Source organism: Sus scrofa, chromosome 17 (genome assembly GCF_054392235.1).
Source record: "Sus scrofa isolate SSC_HxYL_T2T_F1_AM1 chromosome 17, Sscrofa_HxYL_maternal_Yorkshire_Landrace_v2.0, whole genome shotgun sequence".
Classification (NCBI taxonomy): Eukaryota; Metazoa; Chordata; class Mammalia; order Artiodactyla; family Suidae; genus Sus; species Sus scrofa.
In genome coordinates, this window is record NC_139399.1 from 48,756,994 (window position 1) to 48,778,543 (window position 21,550).

Below are 21,550 nucleotides of genomic sequence, written 5' to 3' on the forward strand. Positions count from 1 at the left end.
GACCATTAGCTAGACAACTTGATGACAAAGGAAATGCTAGCATACCGTGCTCCTTGGATTTGTACATGACTGATTAACCCTCCCCCGCAATCCCGTACTACTTATCATTCAAAATGCAAGTGCAATCTGGGTTATTTCAAAATTTTCAGAAAAGCTGTCTCCAATTTTGCCGCTTTTCCTAGGCTGCTCTTAAGTTAAGCTTAACCATCCTCAACTCCTTCTCTGTAATTTAAAGAAAAGGTGCTACACAGGACTCCCCCTTAGAGATGACTAAAGATGTTAGCAATCCAAGGCAATTCAATTTTCAAGGCCCAATCTGAGATAGCTCCTGAAAGGAAATATCTAACAGGCCTTTTCTTAATATTATTTTTTAAAAAACTCAAATTGATATGTAGTAGAGTTCTCCAAACCACTAACAGGGGAAGTCTGGGGTATATTTGGACCAAGGAAGCCATTCGTAGTCTAACACATATAAGGAATCAGCCAGTCTTAGGAGTTTCCCATAAGGGCAGGGACCAAGTTCCTCTTGGTCACTGCTGCCATGTTTGTGGCTAGTCTGTGCACAGGCTTCTGAGCGGTTTGCAAAATATACCCCAACTCTTTCCCTGGGTCTACGAGATCCGGTGGGATTCGTCCTCACCTTCCAATTTCATCTTGTATCTCTCTCCACAATGACCCCTCGTCCATTCTTCAAAGACCCCCACGCCCTTTCTTCCCACCAGGGCTTTGTACATGCTGTTCCCTTTGCTCAAATATTCCTAAAAACCATAAAAAGGACTTGACAACTCCATATGTACCGATGGGCCCTTCTCAGCCTTCGGCTCTAGTGTCACTTCCTTAGAGGGCCTCCCTGAACACTTCGTTACTGTCCCTGTTAGTCTCCTGCAGCAGCAAGCAAGTTCCTTGAGTTTATGCATCTTGATCTTGTTCACGGCTGTATCCTCAATACTGAGCACAGCCTGTGACATATGGCAGGCACTCTTAACTGAAAGGACGAATGTGTGAATGTTGATGAAGGAAGGAAAGAACACCGGAAGTGGTATCAGTTATAGGGCCGAGGGCTGTTCAGTCACCCTCTGTGAGAAACTTTCCTACATGCTCTTAGATTTTCAGCTGTCAAAATTTGGCCAGCAACCTTTCTACCTAATTTGGTGGTTGTTAGCAGTACTGAAATAGATACTGAAGATATGCTCTTTAGAGAAAAGGAACTGGGTACACAGCTTTATATATATATTTATATAATAATACATATAATATATTTTATTATTCAAGGACTGATTATCCCGCTGAGGGATTCTTTTCCTTATAGTCCAAAACTTTCCCTTTATTTGCGGGGGGTGGGGGGTGAGGTGCTGTGCCTGTGGCATATTCTAGGAAGTTCCCAGGCCAGGGATCTACAAATCTGCCATTTCAATGTGGCTAACACCTCCAACAGACACCCAACAGGGTCAAAGGAAAGGAGAGAAATTCAAACCATCTCATATAATTAAAAGGTTAAAAGAAAGTTTCTAGACCTACTCTGCCCAACATGGCATTCACTAGACACATGTGACTATTTAAACAAAAATAAAAAATTCAGTTCCTCAGCTGCACTAGCCACATGTGGCAGTTATAGTGGACAGAACAGATAAAGAACATTTCCATCATCACAGAAAGTTCTTTTGGACAGTACTTTTCTAGAGGACGTGTGGACTAAATAATTCTTGTTAGTCTGGTTTTCCATTAGCATAGATACCGCTAACTCTAAATAGCATCAGAAGCCAGTTTGTTATACTGAAAAGAACAAAATTGCCATAAATTCTGACTTACTCCTTACTAATTGTGTGACCCTGGCTAAATAGGAGTTCACAGAGCCTAGTTCGCCTTCGCCGAAAATTAAAATAATGCTTATATTTAGCCTGCAGGATTTATCTTCCTGGCATGGAGCAAGAGCTCAAAAAGTATTAAAATTACTAAAAGTTAAAAAAGCAATAAGCAGTGCAACCCTACCATAACATGTAGGACCAGACATTGACCTATTCAAATAATGCCCTCCATAGCATAACCACAAAAGAAGAAAAAAATAAGCTTAGGCAAACAAAGATACTAGTCCTATCCCCCAGTTAGCATTAAACAAAAAAAGGGGTCTCAAGGTACCTAATGCTGCCAGCAGGGCGTGCAGGACACTGACAAAGGAAGTAGCTCTCTTATCATAAAATTGGTCCAGAGTGGCCAAGACATCCTGAACCACATCTGCCACCAAAGGAAGCAGGCTAGCATCTGAGTTCTGCAGCATGACTTCCAAGACCTTCGGGGTGTGGGGGTGGAGAGACAGATGACGCAGATTTAAAGAGATGCCATTCACCAAATAGTCTGAATTCTGATTGATCAGGTGCTGCAGGGAGTCATAGTCACAAGCGTGGCAGATGTCCATCATGGCGCTGGTGGCCGCCTGACTGATGAGCAGGGTCTGGTCTCCAGCCTTCTCCAGTACTGGATAGAGGGCTGACATCAAGAGCAAACGGAAGTCTTTTCCTAGTGCATGTGCAAAGTGGCCGATCCCTTCCAACTGGATGCATATTTGCCAGATGTTGCTGTTCATGGAGCAGATCGTGGGACCTGGCTTTGAGAAGGCAGGAGAAGAGGTGGCCTGGCAGGTGTGTGCACCAGATGTGAGGGCCTGAAGGCCTGACTGCTTCACCATCAGCTCCTCCCCCACTTCTTCGGCCTCCATGCAAGTGACCAAATACCAGTTCTCCTGGCTCGTGTATTCTTCAAGTATCGATGTCACGATCTCTCTCAGTTCCTCTGGGCTTGTTTTAATGTGTTTTTCGTGAAGATTCTCCACCCCCAACCCAGCAGCCCCTGCAACCAGCTCGTTAAGGATCATGGCGGCCTGTTTCCGGTACGCCACGGACTCGCGGTACAGTTCCATAAAGTGATCCACAAGCAAGTAGAGGTCCCCATAGAAACCAAGAAGCTGACAAACCTGCCTCAGGAGCAGGAAAACCCGCTCGTCGGTGAAGAAGCGGAAGTATCTCCTCTGGATCGGAGTCCATTGCCCTGCAGCTGGAGTCTCTGGAGAAGCGTGCAGGTGCTCGGGGTTCCAACGCCGCTCTTCAACGATTTTGATGTCAGCCACGTCTAATTCTAGAACTTGGATAAGAGCTTTGGAAAGGCGCTGGAGATGGGCCACAGAGTTGAGGACAAAGTTCACCTTGGGGCCCAGGAGTTTCAGGTACCCCAATAACAAGGAGAGAGTGGAGACTCTGCCCTGGTCGTCTTGGGAGTTCATCAGGCGGGGGAGGGATGTGGCCAGGGAATGCAGGTTTTCTGACAAGATGTCAGCAAAGGCTCTGCTGCCCACCACGACCTTCGCATCGGCAAAACGTCTCAGCACTTTACTGCACTGGGCTTGGACGTCGGGACTCTCGTCGTTTAGCAGACTCACCAGGGCCTTCAGAAGGGGACCGGCCGACTCCACCAGTGACTGACTGCACTTCAAAAGAAGGGCCTCGACAAGGTCTATCAGCTCCAGCCTCACCTTCCAGTGTGGGTGAACGGAAACACACTCAGTTATCTTTTTAATAAGGACAGTCAACTTGTCACCGGTGTTTTTTACCCAGCTGGCTTCCCTGTGAACCATCAGCTCTGCAACTCTGTGCTCCGCAGCAGGCTTTGCTTGGACCTCTGACACTCTTGTGAGCTGTTCATCAGCCATAATGAAGCTCACGGTCTCGTAGAAGATCTTTAGGGAAGACATGACAATGCTGTGCCCTTGTTTAAAGTCTCCTGTGATGATCCTGGTCAGGGCAGTTGCGATTCCAGGTAGGAAAGAAGCAAACAAATCCCCCAGCTGCTTCTGCTCAAGCTCATCCCAGGACCTCGGATGGCCTTGACAGTCACACTGAAAGAGGAGAACCTGTAAACATTTCAGGGCAGCCATTTTAATCTGTCTGGATTTCTCCTGCTCTGCTAGGCCTAAGAGTAAAGATACAGCAAATCCTAAACGAGGCAGAACGGAGGGTTCATAAAAAGACAGAATGATGTCCCCGTAGGCCGCGTGCATTAATGTGCTAAGGCCCTGGATCACCGCCAGTTTCAACTCCTCTGACACAGCAGCGGGTTTTTGGGAGCTGGGCGAATACAGGCAAGCAGACAGCTCCGAAAAGAGTTCCTGGAGAAGTTCTTGCTCCTTCACACACGTCGAAGAGAGGACAAAGGTGATGCACTCCACCACGCTCTGGATCAAGCGTTCTCTTTTGGGACCTGGGGTCTTCAGGGTAAATCGCAAAGGGAAGAGGATGTACTGCTGAAGTTCCTGAAGGGCAGAGTCACTCACGGCTTGCAACTGTGCCTGCAGGTGCGCCACATTCTCCACGGTCTGCGCCTTTGTGAGCTGAACACAGACAGGACGCAAGACGCCGAAGGCCTCCTCCGGAGTATCAAAAACCGCCATGGTGCAACAGCCTTCCTTTCACTGAGGAAACATCCTGCAGGCTGGAGGAAGGAAACTTTTCAGTGAAGAAGGGCCAAGCTCAGAGCAAATACGGAGGGAACTCGCACACATTCATGCAACAGAGGGCTTATGTGCCGGTCACCACACAAGGTGCCAGGGGGCAATGGAACAGAACAGAGCTGGTTCCTAATCTCAGGGAGCCCCCAGTCCAAGGCGGGGAGCAAATGGACAGTTATAACAGTCTGTTAAGAATTAGGACAGGCCTGGAGTTCCTGTCATGGTTCAGTGGTTAACGAATCTGACTAGGAACCATGAGGTTGCGGGGTCAATCCCTGGCCTTGCTCAGTGGGTTAAGGATCCGGTGTTGCTGTGAGCTGTGGTGTAGGCTGCAGACACGGCTTGGATCCCACGCTGCTGTGGCTCTGGCGTAGGCCGGTGGCTACAGCTCCAACTGGACCCCTAGCTTGGGAACCTCCGTATGCCGCGGGAGCAGCCCAAGAGATGGCAAAAAGAAAAAAAAAAAAAAGAATTAGGACAGGCCTGTGCTTACGGTCCTACACGAGTGGAAGACCTAAGTGTCACAACCCTGGGAAAGCCAGCGTAGGTTTTGCAGGAGGAAGATGCTTGAGCAGGACTCAAGGGAGGAGTGACCAGGAACCTGTGGGCTATTCTACAGAGCATGGATTTTAACCTGTGGGAGTGATGGAGAGCCACTGAAGGTTCTGTCTCTTTTAACGTGAGGTATAAGAGACACAGAATGAAATGCGCTAGTCTTAACATACAGCTCAGTATATTTTAATGTATGCAGAGGCCCATGGAGCCACTGCCAAAGCAAGATAAAGAATACTTCCAGTGCCCTGGAAGGCTCCCTTGTGCCCTTCTGCAATCAATTCCCATTTCCCCTGCCCAGAGGTAACCAATACTCTGACTTTTACCACCATGGACTAGTCTTGCCTATTCTTGTCATGGAAAGGTTTTAAAAAAAGGGAGTGATAGGATTGACTTTATGCACTGAAAAGACCCCCTGGCAGCTAGTAATATGGGAGAAGACTCAGAACTGGGTGAGACTGAAAGCAAAACAAAATGAAAGAGAGGGGCCGGAGAAATGGGAAAATCAGGAGGGCATGCTATCACAGAAATCATGGGAGACGAGAGGTTTGAGCAGGATGGAGAGGTGGACGGCAGGCAGTGAAAGGTGACAGGTTTATAGGTAAGCGAAGGAATTGAGCAACTTTACACAAGAGAGGCTATTTTCTCTGTGAGGGGAAATGCAAAGTCATGGGCTGACAGTGAACAAGAAGGGGGGTAAACAGAGGGCTTGAGGAGAGAAATAAAAGTCTCAAATATTCCCTTTGGGGAAGCAAGGCATGCTGGGAAGACATAAAAGTATAGCCCAAGGGTACTAAGGACTGAGCTGAAGCTGGAGACCATAAATGTGAACAACTGTAAAACTGGCATTGGATGGAGGCTTAGCGTTCAACTGGTTTGGAAGTCTTTCTCTCTCTGCCTCTATTTACTGGGGGCTTCTGAACAGATGATAAGAAAGTTTTTGTTGCTTCTCCTTGTCCCTAGTAGGGCTGGGCAGCTGAGCGGTGGCTGGTGGGTGTGGCCAAGACCTGCCCAGCTCAGAGAGAGAGCTGGTGCTGGATTCCCCCTCTGGGTCAGGAGGAGGCTCCAAGTGCGACAATCAGGCTCTGATACCTTGGACAGAGTCTGGTTCAGAGAGCTTCACAAAAGCAAGGGGGATGCTGGTCTGTGAGGTTCCTTGGCGGTGGGGGGGACTATCTCCTGGTCTCTGTGACCCTCAAGAAGCCAGGGAAGAGATGAGGCTCAAATCTCCCCTACTCCAGGCTAGCAAAATGCCTGGGGTGGATGCCAGAAAGCTAGGCCAGAGAATTCTAACGCCCCATCAGCACTGGCTCACACACTGATGACTCAGAGGCTGCTGGGCCACCCCCCTGCCTGAGGTACTAGCAGTTGTAACAACAGAAGGAAAGGAAGTAACCACTTAACAGGACACTCAGCAGTCAGAAGCAAGAAAAGCAAACAGCGCAGCTTTGAGGTGGTGACTCTCAGACCAAAAGAACCACTAAAGGAGACAGATAAAAATTTGAAAAACAGTAAGACCAGTAAGGAAATTCAATTATGACAATAGATATATCTTAAAATTTTAAAAACATGTCTTTCCACACACACACACACACACACACACACACACACACACACACACACACACACACAAAGATGGTTAACTGCTGAGATCCAATTAGTGGCCTGGAAGATCTGGTAGAGCTATCTCACAACTCCGAGCAGAAATACAAAGAGACGGAAAAAGTGAGACTTGGAGGACAGATCTGGGAGAACCCATATATAAATAGCTGGGAATTCTGGAAGCAAAAAAAGGGAACAGATGGAGGAGCTAAAACAAATAAATAACTGAAACACCTTCCTGAGCTGCAAAAAGATTTACCTGTAGATTGAAAATACTGAAGGATACACACCTAGTCATGTTCTGGTAAAATTCCTGTACCCTAAAAGATAAAGGTGGGAATCATATATGCTTTCAGGCGGAAACAGCAAATAATTTAGAAAGACCAGCTTTGGCCTTCTCTTTGCAATAGAAGACCATGGAATACCATTTACTGACTGCGAATAAAGAACTGTGGTCCCCAACCCCCATGTACAAGAAGAGATTCGCCTGTCAGGGTGAGAGAGCCAAAGGCCAGGATTCAGAGAGGGTGGCACCACATGCCCTATCAGAGGACTCCATTTAAACAAGAAGCCGTTCAAAATAGACCTAAAATGGGAAGAGGAATAAAGGAAACATTGCTGAGTAACTTCTTTTTTTCATGTTAGCGAGGAAAACTTTCTTCAAATAAAACGTTGAAGTGGAAGCCCAGCATGTCAAATAGATAAAATCAGAGGGTCTGGTTAAAGCTGGGGTGAGGGCAACGGCCTGGGGCTCTCTTTCTCTCTTATTCATCTCAGGAGTTTCAAGAGGATAACCTGAACTATGTTCTTAGATTACATGACGAAAACTGTAATAGGGCTAATGAAGCGAGGACACCACAGCCTGTCCCAAACTGAACTTACCTGCTTGTTCTTCTGTATTCCCTTTGAGATTTATGGTCCTCCCCTGGCCTAGGAACCTTAGACTCTCTGCTTTCTTTCACCTCCCTCTTAATGACACTGTTAAGTGGCACTTCTGCCCTTCAGCATCTTATTGTTGATGACAATAATCATCTATTTAATACTGGACTGATTATAAGTTTCTTCTCTGGGCACCCCTGCCTTGTGTGCTTGTTTTTTTGTTTTTTTTTTTTTTTTTTTTTTTTTTTTTTTTGTGGCTGCGCCCACAGCATGCAGAAGTTCCTGGGCCAGGTATTGAACCTGTATCACAGCAGTGACTATGCCAGATCCTTAACCCACTGCACTGCCAGGGAACTCCTGCTTGCCCCTCTTGAATCCACATTTCACACTGACATCAAAGTAATTTTTTTAAAACAAAAATCTGGATCATTCTTCCCCATGCTTAAAATTCTTCAACGGCTCTTTGGAGCCTACGTAAAGTACAAACGTCTTTTTGTCACGGCATACAGGTCCCTTCACTATCAGGCCCCTGCCTATCTCATCAACCTCATTTCTCACTACTTCGCCTCTTGAACTTGAAACTGCAACCATGTGAAATGATAAAGCTTGGAATTTCCTAAACAGGTGGTGCGATTTCACATTCACCTCCTTTCTCCTTCCACTACATATACTGCTGTTACAGTATTTAGAATCCCGAATTATTTTGTGTATGCCTGTTTTACCTACTTTAGACTGGGCAGTCCTACGTGTGGAACCTACAAGGGCATCTAGCACATGACAAGCACTCAAAAACAGCTGCACAAGATTCTCCTTTCAAGCAGGATACAGTAGGGAATGGCAGCCAATACCGATGACAACTGGAGAAATCCAGATAAATTATAAATATCTTCTTAAAGCACCAAATAGTTGTAGAAGCAACAAGGACCAGACAAACTAACACTTAAGTAAAGGATGAGGGGTCACAGCAAGTCACCAATTCACAGCTGTTTTTGTATTTTTCCTTTGGTGTATTTGCTGATCTTGGACATGGCTCAGGATTACAGCTGAAGGCTGTCACTGAGGAAAAAGGAACCAAAATGCTTTTAATGTGGTCATATAGGACTGGAGTCCTAGATGCAAAACCAAAGTCTTCAGGGATCTCAAAATATAGGATTTCTGAGATAAGGCTGCTGCTGGGAGACAAATGGCTGAGAAATGTCCAAACAAATGAAATACATCAACCCACTAACTCAACCTCAAGTTGACAATACAAAGAGAAACACACACAGACACACCATAGTCGAACGGCTGAACACCCCAAAATAAAGAGAAAAATCAAAAGCAATGCAGCAACAGAATTGACAGACAACTTCTCTAAAGAAATGATGAAATCCGGGCAACAATAAAATGACATCTTTAGAGGACTGAAAGAAATAACTGCCAACCTTGAATTTTACACCCTACAAAAACATCTTTCAAAACTGAAGGTAAGAAGTTCCTGTCATGGCTCAGTGGAAACGGCATCCGAGAGGACGCAGTTGTGGCTGTGGGCTGTGGCACAGGCCAGCAGCTCTAGTTCCGATTTGACCCCTAACCTGGGAGCCTCCACATGCCATGGTTCGGCCCTAAAAAGACAAAGACAAAACAAAACAAAACAAAACAAACAAACTGAAAGTAAAATGCAAGACCGTAATGCACAAGAGGTGCATGGATGGTGTAAAAACAGTTAAATGTATTAGGAGTCTAGTGGTATCAAGAAATGGGAAAAAAAAATCTGTGTTAGACTCTAATATGTCAAGAATCATGTTGAAATCTATACAGTAAACTCCAAAAGAACTGTTTGAAAAAAAATCTACTTGACAAGTTAAGAGAGTAGTAAAAATGGGATAATAACTATTTTTGATTAATCCAAAAGAAGATGAAAAATGAGAAAAAAAGAAGCAAAACCAGTGGGTCAAACATAAAGCAAATATTTTATTTTATTTATTTTTATTTTTATTTTTTTTGTCTTTTTGCCATTTCTTGGGCTGCTCCCGCGGCATATGCAGGTTCCCAGGCTAGGGGTCTAATTGGAGCTGTAGCTGCCAGCCTATGCCAGAGCCATAGCAGCGTGGGATCCAAGCCATGTCTGCGACCTACACCACAGCTCATGGCAACGCCGGATCCTTAACCCACTGAGCAAGGGCAGGGATCGAACTCACAACCTCATGGTTTCTAGTCGGATTTGTTAACCACTGCGCCAAGACGGGAACTCCAAAGCAAATATTTTAGAAGATGGTAGACAGAAGCCCAACCAAAACACTGATGACATTAATTCAGAGTTTTCAGCACCGGCACTAATGACATTTAGGGCTGGATAATGACTGGTTCGTGGAGGGCTGTCCTGTGCACTCTAAGATCTTTAGCAGTATCTCTGGCCCCTGTCCCCAACATGCCAGTACCACTCCCCCAAGACTGGCAACCAAAAACGTCTAGAGATATTTCCAGATGTCCTGTGGAAGGCAAAAAATGCCCTGGATGAAAACTACTGCTACAGAGTTAACATAATCCCAATCAAAACCCCAGCTGTATTCTTGCAGAAAGTTACAAGATGATTCTAAAATTGATATGGGAGGAATTCCTGTCGTGGCTCAGTGGTTAACGAATCCGACTAGGAACCACTGGTTGCAGATTTGATCCCTGGCCTTGCTCAGTGGGTTAAGGATCTGGCGCTACAGCTCTGATTCCATCCCTAGCCTGGGTACCTCCATATGCCTTGGGTGTGGCCCTAGAAAAAGACAAAAAAAAAAAAAAAATTGCTATGGGAATACAAACCACTTCAAAAGAGCAAAGATCATCTTGAAGAAGAGGAATTAAATTGGTAAATTGTAGTAGTAGAAGTGATTTCAAAATGTACCATCATATTAAAATAATTAAAGGCAGTGTGTTATTGGCAAAAAGAAAGACAAAAGGAAGAGAATAGAGTCCAGAAATAGTCTCCACATACACAACAGAGATTCCATATGTAGGCTCATATACCTGACAAAAGTGACACCAAAATGAACTGGAGGAAAAGCATGGTCTATTCTATTTTTATGGCTGCAGCCATGAAATATGGAAGTTCCTGGGGCAGGGACTGAATCCAAGGCACAGTTGTGACCTACACCGCAGATCCTTAACCCACTGTGTTGGGCCAGGGATTGAACCTGCTCCTCTGCAGCAACCTGAGCTGCTAAAGTTGGATTCTTAACCCACTGCACCACAGTGGGAACTCCAAGAATGGTCTTTTCAATTACTATGCCACTTGGCTACCTACCTGAAAAAAATACATAGGTCTTGATTATATCACATACTAGATTTAAATGTGAAACGTCAAACAATAACACTTTCTGAAAAAAACAAAGAACATCTTGGTAATCTTGGAGTAGGCAAAGATTTCTTAAACAGGACACAGAAAAGAGCTAACCATAAAAAAAAAAAAAGATAAATTGGACTACACTGAAAATTAAGAACTTCTGTTCATCAAAAGACACCATTAAGAGTGGAGACAACCAAGATCTTCTACACATCATTAGGAAAAAGACAATCCAACAGAAACATGAACAAGAACTTGAACAAGCATACCACGATAATAAACACATGCAAAGACATTAGCACCATTAGTCAGTAAAATGCAATTTAAAACCGTAATAAAATACCACCACATACCCACCAGAAGGGCTAAGCCGAAAAAAAGGAAAAAAAAAGGAAAAAAATACTAGGCATTGGCAAGGGTATAAAGCAATTAGGACTCTTGTTCAGTGCTGGTAAGAGTGTAATTGGTACAACTACTTTGGAAAGTACTTCTGCAATATCTACTAAGGACATACGCTCTATGACCTATAACTCCGTTCTTTGATATATACCCAACAGAAACGCATAAATAAATTTACCAAAGGATGTGTTCTGGAGTACACTATCCATAGTGCCCCCGCAGAGAAACTCCCCAAACACGCATCTGTGGTAGAACGGATAAACTGCAGCAGTTTCCCAAAGGGACACTCTACAGATGAAGACTCACCACAATTGGAGATTTTCAAAAGAATGGGTTAGGGGTTCAGAAATATATAAACCAGCTCTCTGTAAGGAAGACAGTACAACAAATTGCTACTCTGGCATGACTATAAAAGGCAATCATATATCGTTATGGGATGGCCATGAAATCACGCCTGGGTGACAATACGTCAATTATAGAAGGAATTGTTTAGAGATTTAGAAGCTTAGGAGTCCCAGATTCTACTCTTATAAAATGCAACCCTAATTATTTAAACTGGCACTGCAGAGTTTGATGTTTATATAACTGACAGCAACAGGGCCATTCCAGCCCAGAAAGTGATACCAACAGGAGGCATTCAGAACAAGTTGATTCTCTAGGTGAACAGAGAAAACAACCCAGGTTTAGCTGTGGCAGGCGGTGACTGAATAAACCAGTTCTTGACTCTAAACCTTTCCTGGTTCAGCGTCCCCCTATGGTGGTCACAGAAAGCAGTCACTGGGGAGGTGGCAGACGACACCTGCAATTGGAGGGCTTTAAGTGAACCCATTCCCCTGGCACCCTCTTCACTTCCTCCCCTTCTCTTTCTGCCTTGTCACAGGGATGCGTAAGATCCCAGGGCCATGGCACACAGGTGGTGAAGACATGGGACATTCTGTATAAGACGAGGTTCTGTACTTTAAGACACTTAAAAGATAAGATGGTAGACACAAGGTACAATCAACAAGTGGAAAAGGGAGGGAAAAAACCCAGAGAAGGAGGACAGGAATTTAGAAAACGCATGAAGACCAACAGGGAAGTGTTCATGGAGGGAGGAGGCTTTGTGTTGAGGAGGGGGGACTGCATACTTGGGGTTGCGTGGGAAGACTGTTCAAGGTACAATGCCTGTCTCAAGCAAAGGTCGGAAGGCAGAAAAGTCATAGCACCTAATCTAGATGGAGATGAGAGGGAGATGCCATCACGGCAAATGAGCCAGGCCTCACACAGAGGTGACGTTCTGATGAGGCTGCCTATTTGGGGCCTTAGTACTTGATACATCATCAAGGCTCTCACCTTTCAGGGGTTTACTCCCAGGTGAATTCTGAGTGAGGCTTCCCTGATTAGCCCTCTTTAAAATTGCAACCCCTTCTCACTCCTTGCCCAGCCTTTAAAATTGTCCTCCATGGCACTGACAACCACCTGTCAAACCAGGTTATCCACCTCTTTGTTTACTGTCTCTGTCCTTTCACAAGAATATAGGCTCTATGAGGCCCAGTGATGTTTGACAAGTTTCTTCATTGCTTCTGGCAAAGAGCAGGTATTCAATAGACACTTATTGAATCGACAGTCAGAGACCAAGGTCTGGTTCTCTTATTTGGGGGAGCTTTGATATTGGCTACGTCTATTTGGGGGAGCTTTGGCATCGGCTACATCTGAACTGGATTCTGGGTAAAAACCACTATACTTGTCTCCTCTTGGAGATGAATTATTCCTTTAGGTAGTTGATCTCATCCTTCATGGAAGGATCTTGCTCAATTCCTTCTCAGGTGACAACTGCAGTTCTAGATTTTGGCTGTATGCCAGCCTATTTTTAGACTATTGCCAGGATAGGGACAGAAGGAGTATGAAAACAGGAATCTGACAGTCTGGCCTCTAGTCCTGGCTTTTACAGTATCTGGCTGTGTAGTTTCCATGTATTTCAGTTTCTTGAACATAAAATAAACTTGGTGGGTAAGATGACCTCTAAAACTTCTAACTTTGAATAACTGGCATATAGCAGGAAGACTGGGTTTAGATTCCAGAGACAGGAGTTTAGGTATAAGAATTACCAACCCAAGTTTTTTTAAATTTTATTTTCCCTTTTTTTTAAAACAATCGCACCTGTGGCACACGGAAATTCCTGGGCTAAGGGTTGAATTGGAGCTGCAACTGAGGCCTACATCACAGCCACAGCAATACCAGATGTGAACTGCATCTATGACCTAAGCTGCAGCTTGCGCCAATGCCAGATCATTAACCCACTGAGTGAGGCCAGGGATCGAACGTGCATCCTCACAGAGACAATGTTGGGTTCTTAACCTGCTGAGCCACAATAGCAACCCTGCCAACACAAGTTCTTGAATAGAAGGAAGAGAGCTAATACTTGTTGAAAGAAACCTACTATACACTGCGTAATGAGCTAGATATTTTATGTGCATAAGTTCCTCATCCACAAGCTGAGTAACACAAGGATCAGGGAGATTAAGTGATGCCCAAGGTCATATAGCAAGCAATGGCAGACCTGGGGTCAGACCTGGGACTCACCTCGGCCTGTGTGACTCCAAAGACTGTATGTACTCCTCTCACTATACCAGAGGTTTCCAACCCAATTGTTTATCAGAACCAAGGAGAAGCAATTTAAGTGCAGATTCCTGGGTTCCACACCAGATCTACTCAATCAGAATCTATATTGGGGGTGGGATGGGACAGGTTACTTTCGGGAATCTATTTTACAGGTTTGCAAGGTCAGGAGTTCCCGCTGTGGTTCAGCTGGTTAATGATCCGGCTTGTCTCTGTGGCATTGCTGGTTTGATACCCAGCCCAGCGCAGTGGGTTAAGGATCTGGCATTGCTACAGCTGTGGCATAAGTCCCAGATGTGGCTCAGGTTTGACCCCTGGCCCAGGAACTTCCATATGCTACAGGTGTTGCTGAAAAAGGAAAAAAAAAGTTTGCAAGGTCAGTCCAATGATCTATGAAATTGATGAGAGTACCATAGATCTCAAATATTCTTACCACACACACAAAAAGGGTAATTTTGTGAGGTGATGGGGGTGTTAACCAACCTTATTTTGTTAATCATTCTCAATATAAATGTGATTATGTGTATCAAATCATTATATTGTACATCTTAAATTTTCATAATGTTGTATGTCAATTCTATCTCAATAAAGATGGGGTGGGAGTTTCTGTTGTGGCTCAGCGGGTTAAGAATCCAATTAATATCCATGAGGATGTGAGTTCGATCCCTGGCCTGGATAAGTGGGTTAAGGATCTGGCACTGCTATAAGCTGCAGCATAGGCTGGCAGCTGCAGCTCCGATTCGATCCCCTAGCCCAGGAACTTCCATTAGCCACAGGTGTGGCCATAAAAAAACAAAAACAAAACCAGAACAAACAGAAAACAAAAATTAAACTGCAGACTTAAGCTCTAACATATCAATAATTACATGAAATGTAAAAGGTCTAAATACACCAATAAAAAACAGACTGTCAGAGTTGATCAAAAAATATAAACTAACCATATACTGTTTACAAGAAATTCACTTCAAACATAACTATATATCAGGTTGAAAGGAAAAAATATTACCTTGCCATCATCAATCAAAGGAAAAATAAGAGTATCTATATATATATATTTTTTTTTTTATAGAAAGTTTTTTTTTTTTGTCTTTTTTTGCTATTTCTTGGGCCGCTCCCACGGCATATGGAGGTTCCCAGGCTAGGGGTTGAATCGGAGCTGCAGCCACCAGCCTACGCCAGAGCCACAGCAACGCGGGATCCGAGCTGCGTCTGCAACCTACACCACAGCTCACGGCAATGCCGGATCCTTAACCCACTGAGCAAGGGCAGGGACCGAACCTGCAACCTCATGGTTCCTAGTCGGATTCGTTAACCACTGCGCCACGACGGGAACTCCCAAGAGTATCTATATTAATATCAGATAAAGTAGACTTCAGAGTAAAGAAAAAAAAATGCCACCACCAAGAAGGAACATATATAAGGATTAAGGGTAAATCTATCAGGAAGACATAAAAATTTTAAGTGTGTATGCACAAAAGGACAGAGACACAAAATGTGTGAAGCAAAAATGGATAAAATTGAAAGGAAAGGTATACCCTAGTATGGGTGGTGACTTCAACGTGACTCTCTAAACAACTGATAGAACTGGACAGAAAATCAGCAAGAATAACAGAAGAGCTCAGTAACAGCAGCTCATATTTACATAATCAACATTCACAGAATACTATGACCACAACAGCAGGATATACATTCTTTTCAAGTGTCCACGGAATCCACACCAAGGTATCTTGGGCCACAAAACAAACCTCAATAAATTTTAAAAGAACCAAAGTCCTACAGAGTTTGGTCCCAATCACAATGGAACCAAACTAGAAATTACTAACAGAGAAATAAAAGGAAAATCTCCACATACCTGGAAACAAAGCAACACATTTCTAAATAATCCATAGATCAAGGAAGAAATGTCATGCGAAATTTTAAAAAAATACATGGAAATGAATGAAAAGTTTAACATATCAAAATTTGTAGGACACAGATATAGCCAGGCTGAGAGGGAAATTTATAGTACTACATATTAGAAAAGAGGAAAGCTCTCAAATTAATAATCTAAACACTCACAGTAAGAAGCTAGAAAAAGATGAGCAAAATCCAGACCAAGCAGAAGGAAGATGTAATAAAGATTAGAGCAGAAATTGAATTTGAAAACAGAAAACAAAAGAGAAAAATCAATGAAACAAAGAATTGGTTCTTTGGAAAGATCAATAAAATTGATAGATTTCTAGCAAGACTGATGGGGGTGGGGGGAGGAAGAGGGAAAGAGAAAAAGGGAGAGGGAGGGGGCAGAGAGAAAGAGAGAGATTACCAATATCAGCAATGAGACAGCACTACGGACTGTAGACACCAAGGTATAATACAGGAGTACCACAAATAACATTACACGCTTACATTTGACAGATGAAATGATGAATTTCTCAAAACACAAATTATCACAATTCACACAATGTGAAATAGATTATTGAATGGCCTTATAAGGAAACCGTATTTATTGTTTAAAAACTCCCAGATTTAGGAAGGAAGGAAGGGAGGGAGGGGAAAGGGAGAAAGGAAGGAAGGAAGGAAAAAGGAAGGAAGGAAGGAAGAAGGAAGGAAGGAGGGGAAACCTTCAGGCTCAGATGAAAGAAAATTAACTGAAAGGCTCACTGAAAGAAAATTAACACCAATTCCACACAATCTTCTAGAAACGGAAGAGGAAGAAAGAAGAAACGCTTTCCAATCCATTTTATGAAGCTAGTATTACCTGAATAACGAAACCCACCAAAGATAATATCAAAAAAATTTAAAAACTACAGACCAATTTCCCTCATGAATACAGGTGCCAAAATCCTAAACAAAACATTAGGAATTTAATTTAGCAGTATATAAAAAGAATTATACACCATGACAAAGTAGGATTTACTCCAGGAATGTTAAGGCTGGCTCAATATTTGAAAATCAGCAGTGTAATAATATTAAGAGGCAAAAGAGGTTAAAAAAAAAAAAAATCACATGATTGTATCATCCTCACCTTTCTGAACCTTTTTTTTTTTTTTTTGTCTTTTTAGGGCCACACCCATGGCATATAGAAGTTTCCAGGCTAAGGGTCAATTTGGAGCTACAGCTGCTGGCCTATGCCACAGCCACAGCCACACCAGATTTGAGCTGCGTCTGCCACCTACACCACGGCTCATGGCAACACCAGATCCTTAAACGACTGAGTGAGCCCAGGGATGGAAGCTGTGTCCTCATGGATACTAGTCTAATTATTTCTGCTGAGCCACAAAGGGAACTCCCCGAACTCTAAATTTTGAAGTGTCCTAATTCTTAGTCACTGGGCCCCTTTTCTTTCTATACATAGTCCCCCTATGACTCCTACAAGTATATCTCCCTTCTAGATCTCTCCCTTCAATTTGAGACCCACAAACGCAATTGCCTATGAGACTTCTCTACTTGGATAGGCATTTCCAATTAGACATATACGAATCTAAATTCCTGCTCTTCCTCCCCAAACCAGCTCTTCCTGTAAATGCAAACTCCATTCTTATGGTTGTTTATGCTAAAACCCTTAGGGCCATATATGTTCTTGTTTCCTTTATGCCTCACATCTATCCTGTCAGCAAATCCTGTGATCGCTTCCTCTAAAATATCCCCAGAATCTGACCCTTTCTCATTAGGTCCACCCTGGTCTGAGTCTTCCTTACACCTGGCTCATCACAACAGCAGCTGAAATGGTCTTCCTGCTTCTACCCTTACACCATTACTGTCTATTCTTTACTTAAAGGCCATATGCCCCTCTTTGCTCAAAACCATCCAATGGGAGGGTCAGTTGTGGCGAAGTGGAAACGAATCCAACTAGTATTCATGAGGATGTGGGTTCAATCCTTGGCTTTGCAGAGTGGGTCTAGGATCTGGTGTTGCCGTGTGAGCTGTGGTGTAGGGCACAGATGAGACTTGGATCCCGCATTGCTGTGGCTGTGGCATAGGGTGGCAGCTGCAGCTCCAATTTGACCTCTAGCCTGGGAACCTCCATATGCTGCAAATGTGGCCCTGAAAAGCAAAAAAAACAAAACAAAACAAAACCCCCAAAACAAAAAATGAACCCCAACAACTATCCAATAAACTCTCATTTCAAGTAATAGCTGAAATCCTTACTGTTGTCCAGAGTTTCCCACATGATGTGGTCCCTGGCAAATTTTCTGATCTCACTTCCAGCCTTCTGGTTCACATCCCTCCAGCTGTCCACCTTGCTGGTCCTTGAAAATGCCAACAGTCTGACCTCAGGACTCTGCACTTGCCTTTCCCTCAGCCTGGAACAACATTCCACCACGCAGCACATGGCTGGTTCTCTCATGTCTTTCAAGGCTCTGATCAAATGTCACTATGGCAGCGAGGCCTTCTTTGACCAGCATATATAACAGATGCTTAGCTGCTTTTAATCATATGCCTCATCCCTTTCACTCTCCTTTAATTTTATTCAAGGTACTTATAACTTTCGGGCTTATTTTATACATGCGTGTTTATCTTCCCCTGAAGAAAGTAAGCTTCTGAGGGTTCTGTCTGTTGCCCTAGAACGGTGCTTTATATGTAGGTGCTCAAAAATTACTGGCTGAATGAATAAATGAACCACTCACTGCCTCACAGTGAAGAATTTGTGGATAAGATAAACTTGATTTGATTCCTGGTTCTGTCATTTCTTTTGTCCAGGTGACAGTGAGTTCTCACTCATGTATTACGTTTTCTCACCTATCAAATGTGATCACAGCCCCCTACCCCAAAAGGATTAAATAAAAGAATATATGCAATGTGCTTAATACACAGCAACCTGGTATAAAAGTACTCAGTATATAACACTATTACTTAATACAGAAAGATGGTCTAGATTTGGACTCAAAGGCCCTAGGTTATAATTATGACTGTGTGATTTTAGGCTATTCACTTCTTTTATACTAATTCACTCAATCAGCTATGAGTCAGCTGCTGGAGTAAAGAAGACAGTCCCTTCCCTCTAATCTTCATTACATGAACTTGGGTCGGTCACCTTAACCTTTTTCAGCCTCACTTTCCACATCTGTCAAATGGAAATAATATAATACCCATCTCATAGTTTTGTTGAGGATTAAGTGAGTTACTATGTAAAAAGAGCAGCTGCTCACTTATGTTGGCTTTGATTGTGATGATTCTAGTCTGGCGGAGTAAAAGCATCTAAGCAAAGGACTACAATACAGTGCAGTAAGAGCAACAACAGGCACCAACTAGAACAGTGTCTCCTAACTGGAATCTGCCCACAACAATCAGTTCCCCTAGGATCAAGACATTTTAAAACTCTGTTATGTCTACAAGAACCTAACTCCTGCCACCACCCTGCTGCAGTTTAGACAAATTTTTCTGATTTGACAACTGGGATTTAAAACTTTTTAAAAATAGGAAATGGGCTCAGTCTCAAATAGTGTTTCTGGAAGGTCAGTGAACCCACTGACTTCCTTACCTTCCTCTCCCCAAGTTAACATTTTACTTAAATTGAAGCAACAGTCCAAAGGACCCCCAGAGGGCAAAGACGGTTTGTAGTCCCCTGAAAACACCAGCCAAGAGCCTAGAGCCCCGAAGTGTATTTTATGGCGGTGCTCTCACAGACTAACATCAGAACTGGCCATTAAAGGCTGGTCCTGGAGGCCGAGCGGGAGCCCACAAGCTGAGGAGGGGGACGTCACCTTTGTAGAAAGAACAGCAAGAGCTAAAGAGTGAAGGCGTGAAAAGTGCACGTGGGTGGCGTGGAAGAACCAAAAAGCTTTTTGTGGGGGGCACCCAGAGAGCAAGACATGTATGGAGGAAAAGTGCGGGCTAGGGCCTGCCAGGTGAGGGAGAAATTCATCCCATCCCCAGGTCATGATCTCTCCACCTCAGGATTCCCCTCTAAGGGCTCCAGCTTGCGGGGCTCCCTCTAGATCGCGCCACTCTCTTCCCTTACCTCGTCTTCCAGCCTTTCCCTCACTCTCCCGCCTCCTCCGCCCCGCCGGAAGTGACGCGTAACTCGCGCGCCGCACCGCTCCGCGCCAGAAAGGTTCCGCGATAGCGGGAGAAAGGGTGCCAGGGCGACTCACTGCGCCTGTGTGCGGGCGCGAGCGGTCAAAGCGCTTTCCGGAGGCCGCCGAAGTGCTCTCGTTTCCCGGTCTGTCGCTTTTGGAGTGCCCCGAGCGAGATTTAGAGAGGTCTACACCACCGGAGCGGTGTTTTTCTACACTCTGACTCCTCTTGGTGCCCCGCCACTCCGGCGCTTGCCCTTTGACCCCGCTGTGGCGGTGGGGTGAGAGGTCGGTGGCCATCTTGTGGAGGCGGCGCGGGCGGCTGTTACTGCGGAGACCCATCCCCTCCCCCTCCTGGCACCCCCGCTGTCTCTCAGTCTGTAAAGAGTCGTGCAGGCCGTCAGGTGAGGCCCCGGCCTCGTGCCGTCACTCTTCCCGCCGCTCTGGGCGGCCTAGGCCGCTCCTTGCCGGGCCTCACCGCCGCCACCATGTCCTCCTTCTCCGAGTCTGCGTTAGAGAAGAAGCTCTCGGAGCTGAGCAACTCTCAGCAGAGCGTGCAGACCCTCTCCCTGTGGCTCATCCACCACCGCAAGCACGCAGGACCCATCGTCTCAGTGTGGCACCGTGAGCTCCGCAAAGGTAAACACCCCCTCCACCCATTTGGGTCCTCCCCACGGGCTGTCTTCTCCCCCACCCACTCCTTAGGCCCCTCTAGCTTTTTAGTTGAACCTGGCTTTCCGGGCCTGGGCCTCTGAGTGACTGCTCTTCTGAGGTTGAAAACTGTGTTATCCACATTTCTCGGAGAAGGAAATCAAGTCCGGGAAGGTACTTGTCTGAGGTTCCACCGACCAGAGCTCAGGACTCTCGGTTCACCCAGCCGTTTTTCCCTCCGGCTTCTCCTGACACTTGTGACTATTATTCTCTCGGCAGCGTTGAGCGCCTGGTGGAGGGTACAGGCCCTAGCCTGTCGTGTGCTAGACTCTTGCTGGGCATTTGGAGTAAGACCGCCTAGACAGAGTCCTGGCTCAGCCACTTGCGATCTGAGTGATATCGGGCAAGTTTCTTCTCCCTTTGCCTCTATTTTCTCATCTGTCAAAGGAGGACAAGGGTAGCTGCCACTTACAGAGACTTTGTTCTGTGCAAGTCACTATGCTAGGACCTTGCATATCTCCTGGCACTTAGTCCTCAGCACTGCCTTGGGAAGTGGGTACAATCACTGCCATTATAGAGAAGTTAAGGGGCCCCACCACCTAGACCTTGTCTCTCAGTTTCTCCTCTTCATTTCTCATGCAACTCTTCATTGGTTCGAGACCCTGCTCAGGATCTGACAGTCATTGATTGAGTTCAGCCTGTTATATGCCAGGCGCTGGTTTGGGAGCTTGATAGCATGTTGGCTGCAGAGGCCAACTGCCTGGAATCTGGGTCCAATTTTGCCATTTACTAAGCCCCCGAGGTTTAACCTCTCTCTTCCTCAGTTTCCTGATCTGTAAACTGGAGATGATGATAACTGCTATTTATGTGCCTTTGTTCTGTGCCAGGTGCAGTACTGATATCTTTACATATATTGTCATTTTTTATTTATTTTCTTTATTTTATTTTGTCTTTTTAGGGCCGCACCCGCAGCATATGGAGGTTCCCAGGCTAGGAGTCTAATTGGAGCGGTAGCTGGCCTATGCCATAGCCACAGCAACACTAGATCCAATCTGAGCCACATTT

General features: G+C 44.8%; 2 protein-coding genes across 11 annotated transcripts in view; one reads left to right on the top strand and one right to left on the bottom strand.

The window, feature by feature from the left end:
• Positions 1–20,176, bottom strand: part of TTI1 (TELO2 interacting protein 1) — a 46,816-nt gene extending 26,640 nt beyond the window's left edge. Inside the window, exons 1-3 of one of the 3 annotated variants that reach the window (XM_085003865.1) lie at positions 8,355–8,584; positions 7,532–7,617; positions 2,137–4,479 (exon numbers count right to left, since the gene is read on the bottom strand). In XM_085003865.1, the coding sequence (XP_084859991.1) occupies positions 2,137–4,438 (2,302 nt within the window). In that variant the 5' untranslated portion in view covers positions 4,439–4,479; positions 7,532–7,617; positions 8,355–8,584. Of the gene's footprint in view, positions 1–2,136; positions 4,480–7,531; positions 7,618–8,354; positions 8,585–19,779 lie in introns of those variants that run through there. The other 2 variants (XM_001925757.6, XM_085003866.1) reach the window with 2 other exon arrangements.
• RPRD1B (regulation of nuclear pre-mRNA domain containing 1B) overlaps positions 19,867–21,550 on the top strand; it is an 83,651-nt gene continuing 81,967 nt past the window's right edge. For all 8 annotated transcript variants that reach the window (XR_014832302.1, XR_308771.4, XR_014832303.1 and 5 more), the window contains exon 1: positions 19,867–20,473. Coding sequence is in view for 3 of the 8 variants with exons in the window: in XM_085003872.1 (XP_084859998.1) it covers positions 20,323–20,473 (151 nt within the window). In the remaining 5 variants the exon portion in view is untranslated. The remainder of the gene's footprint in view (positions 20,474–21,550) is intronic.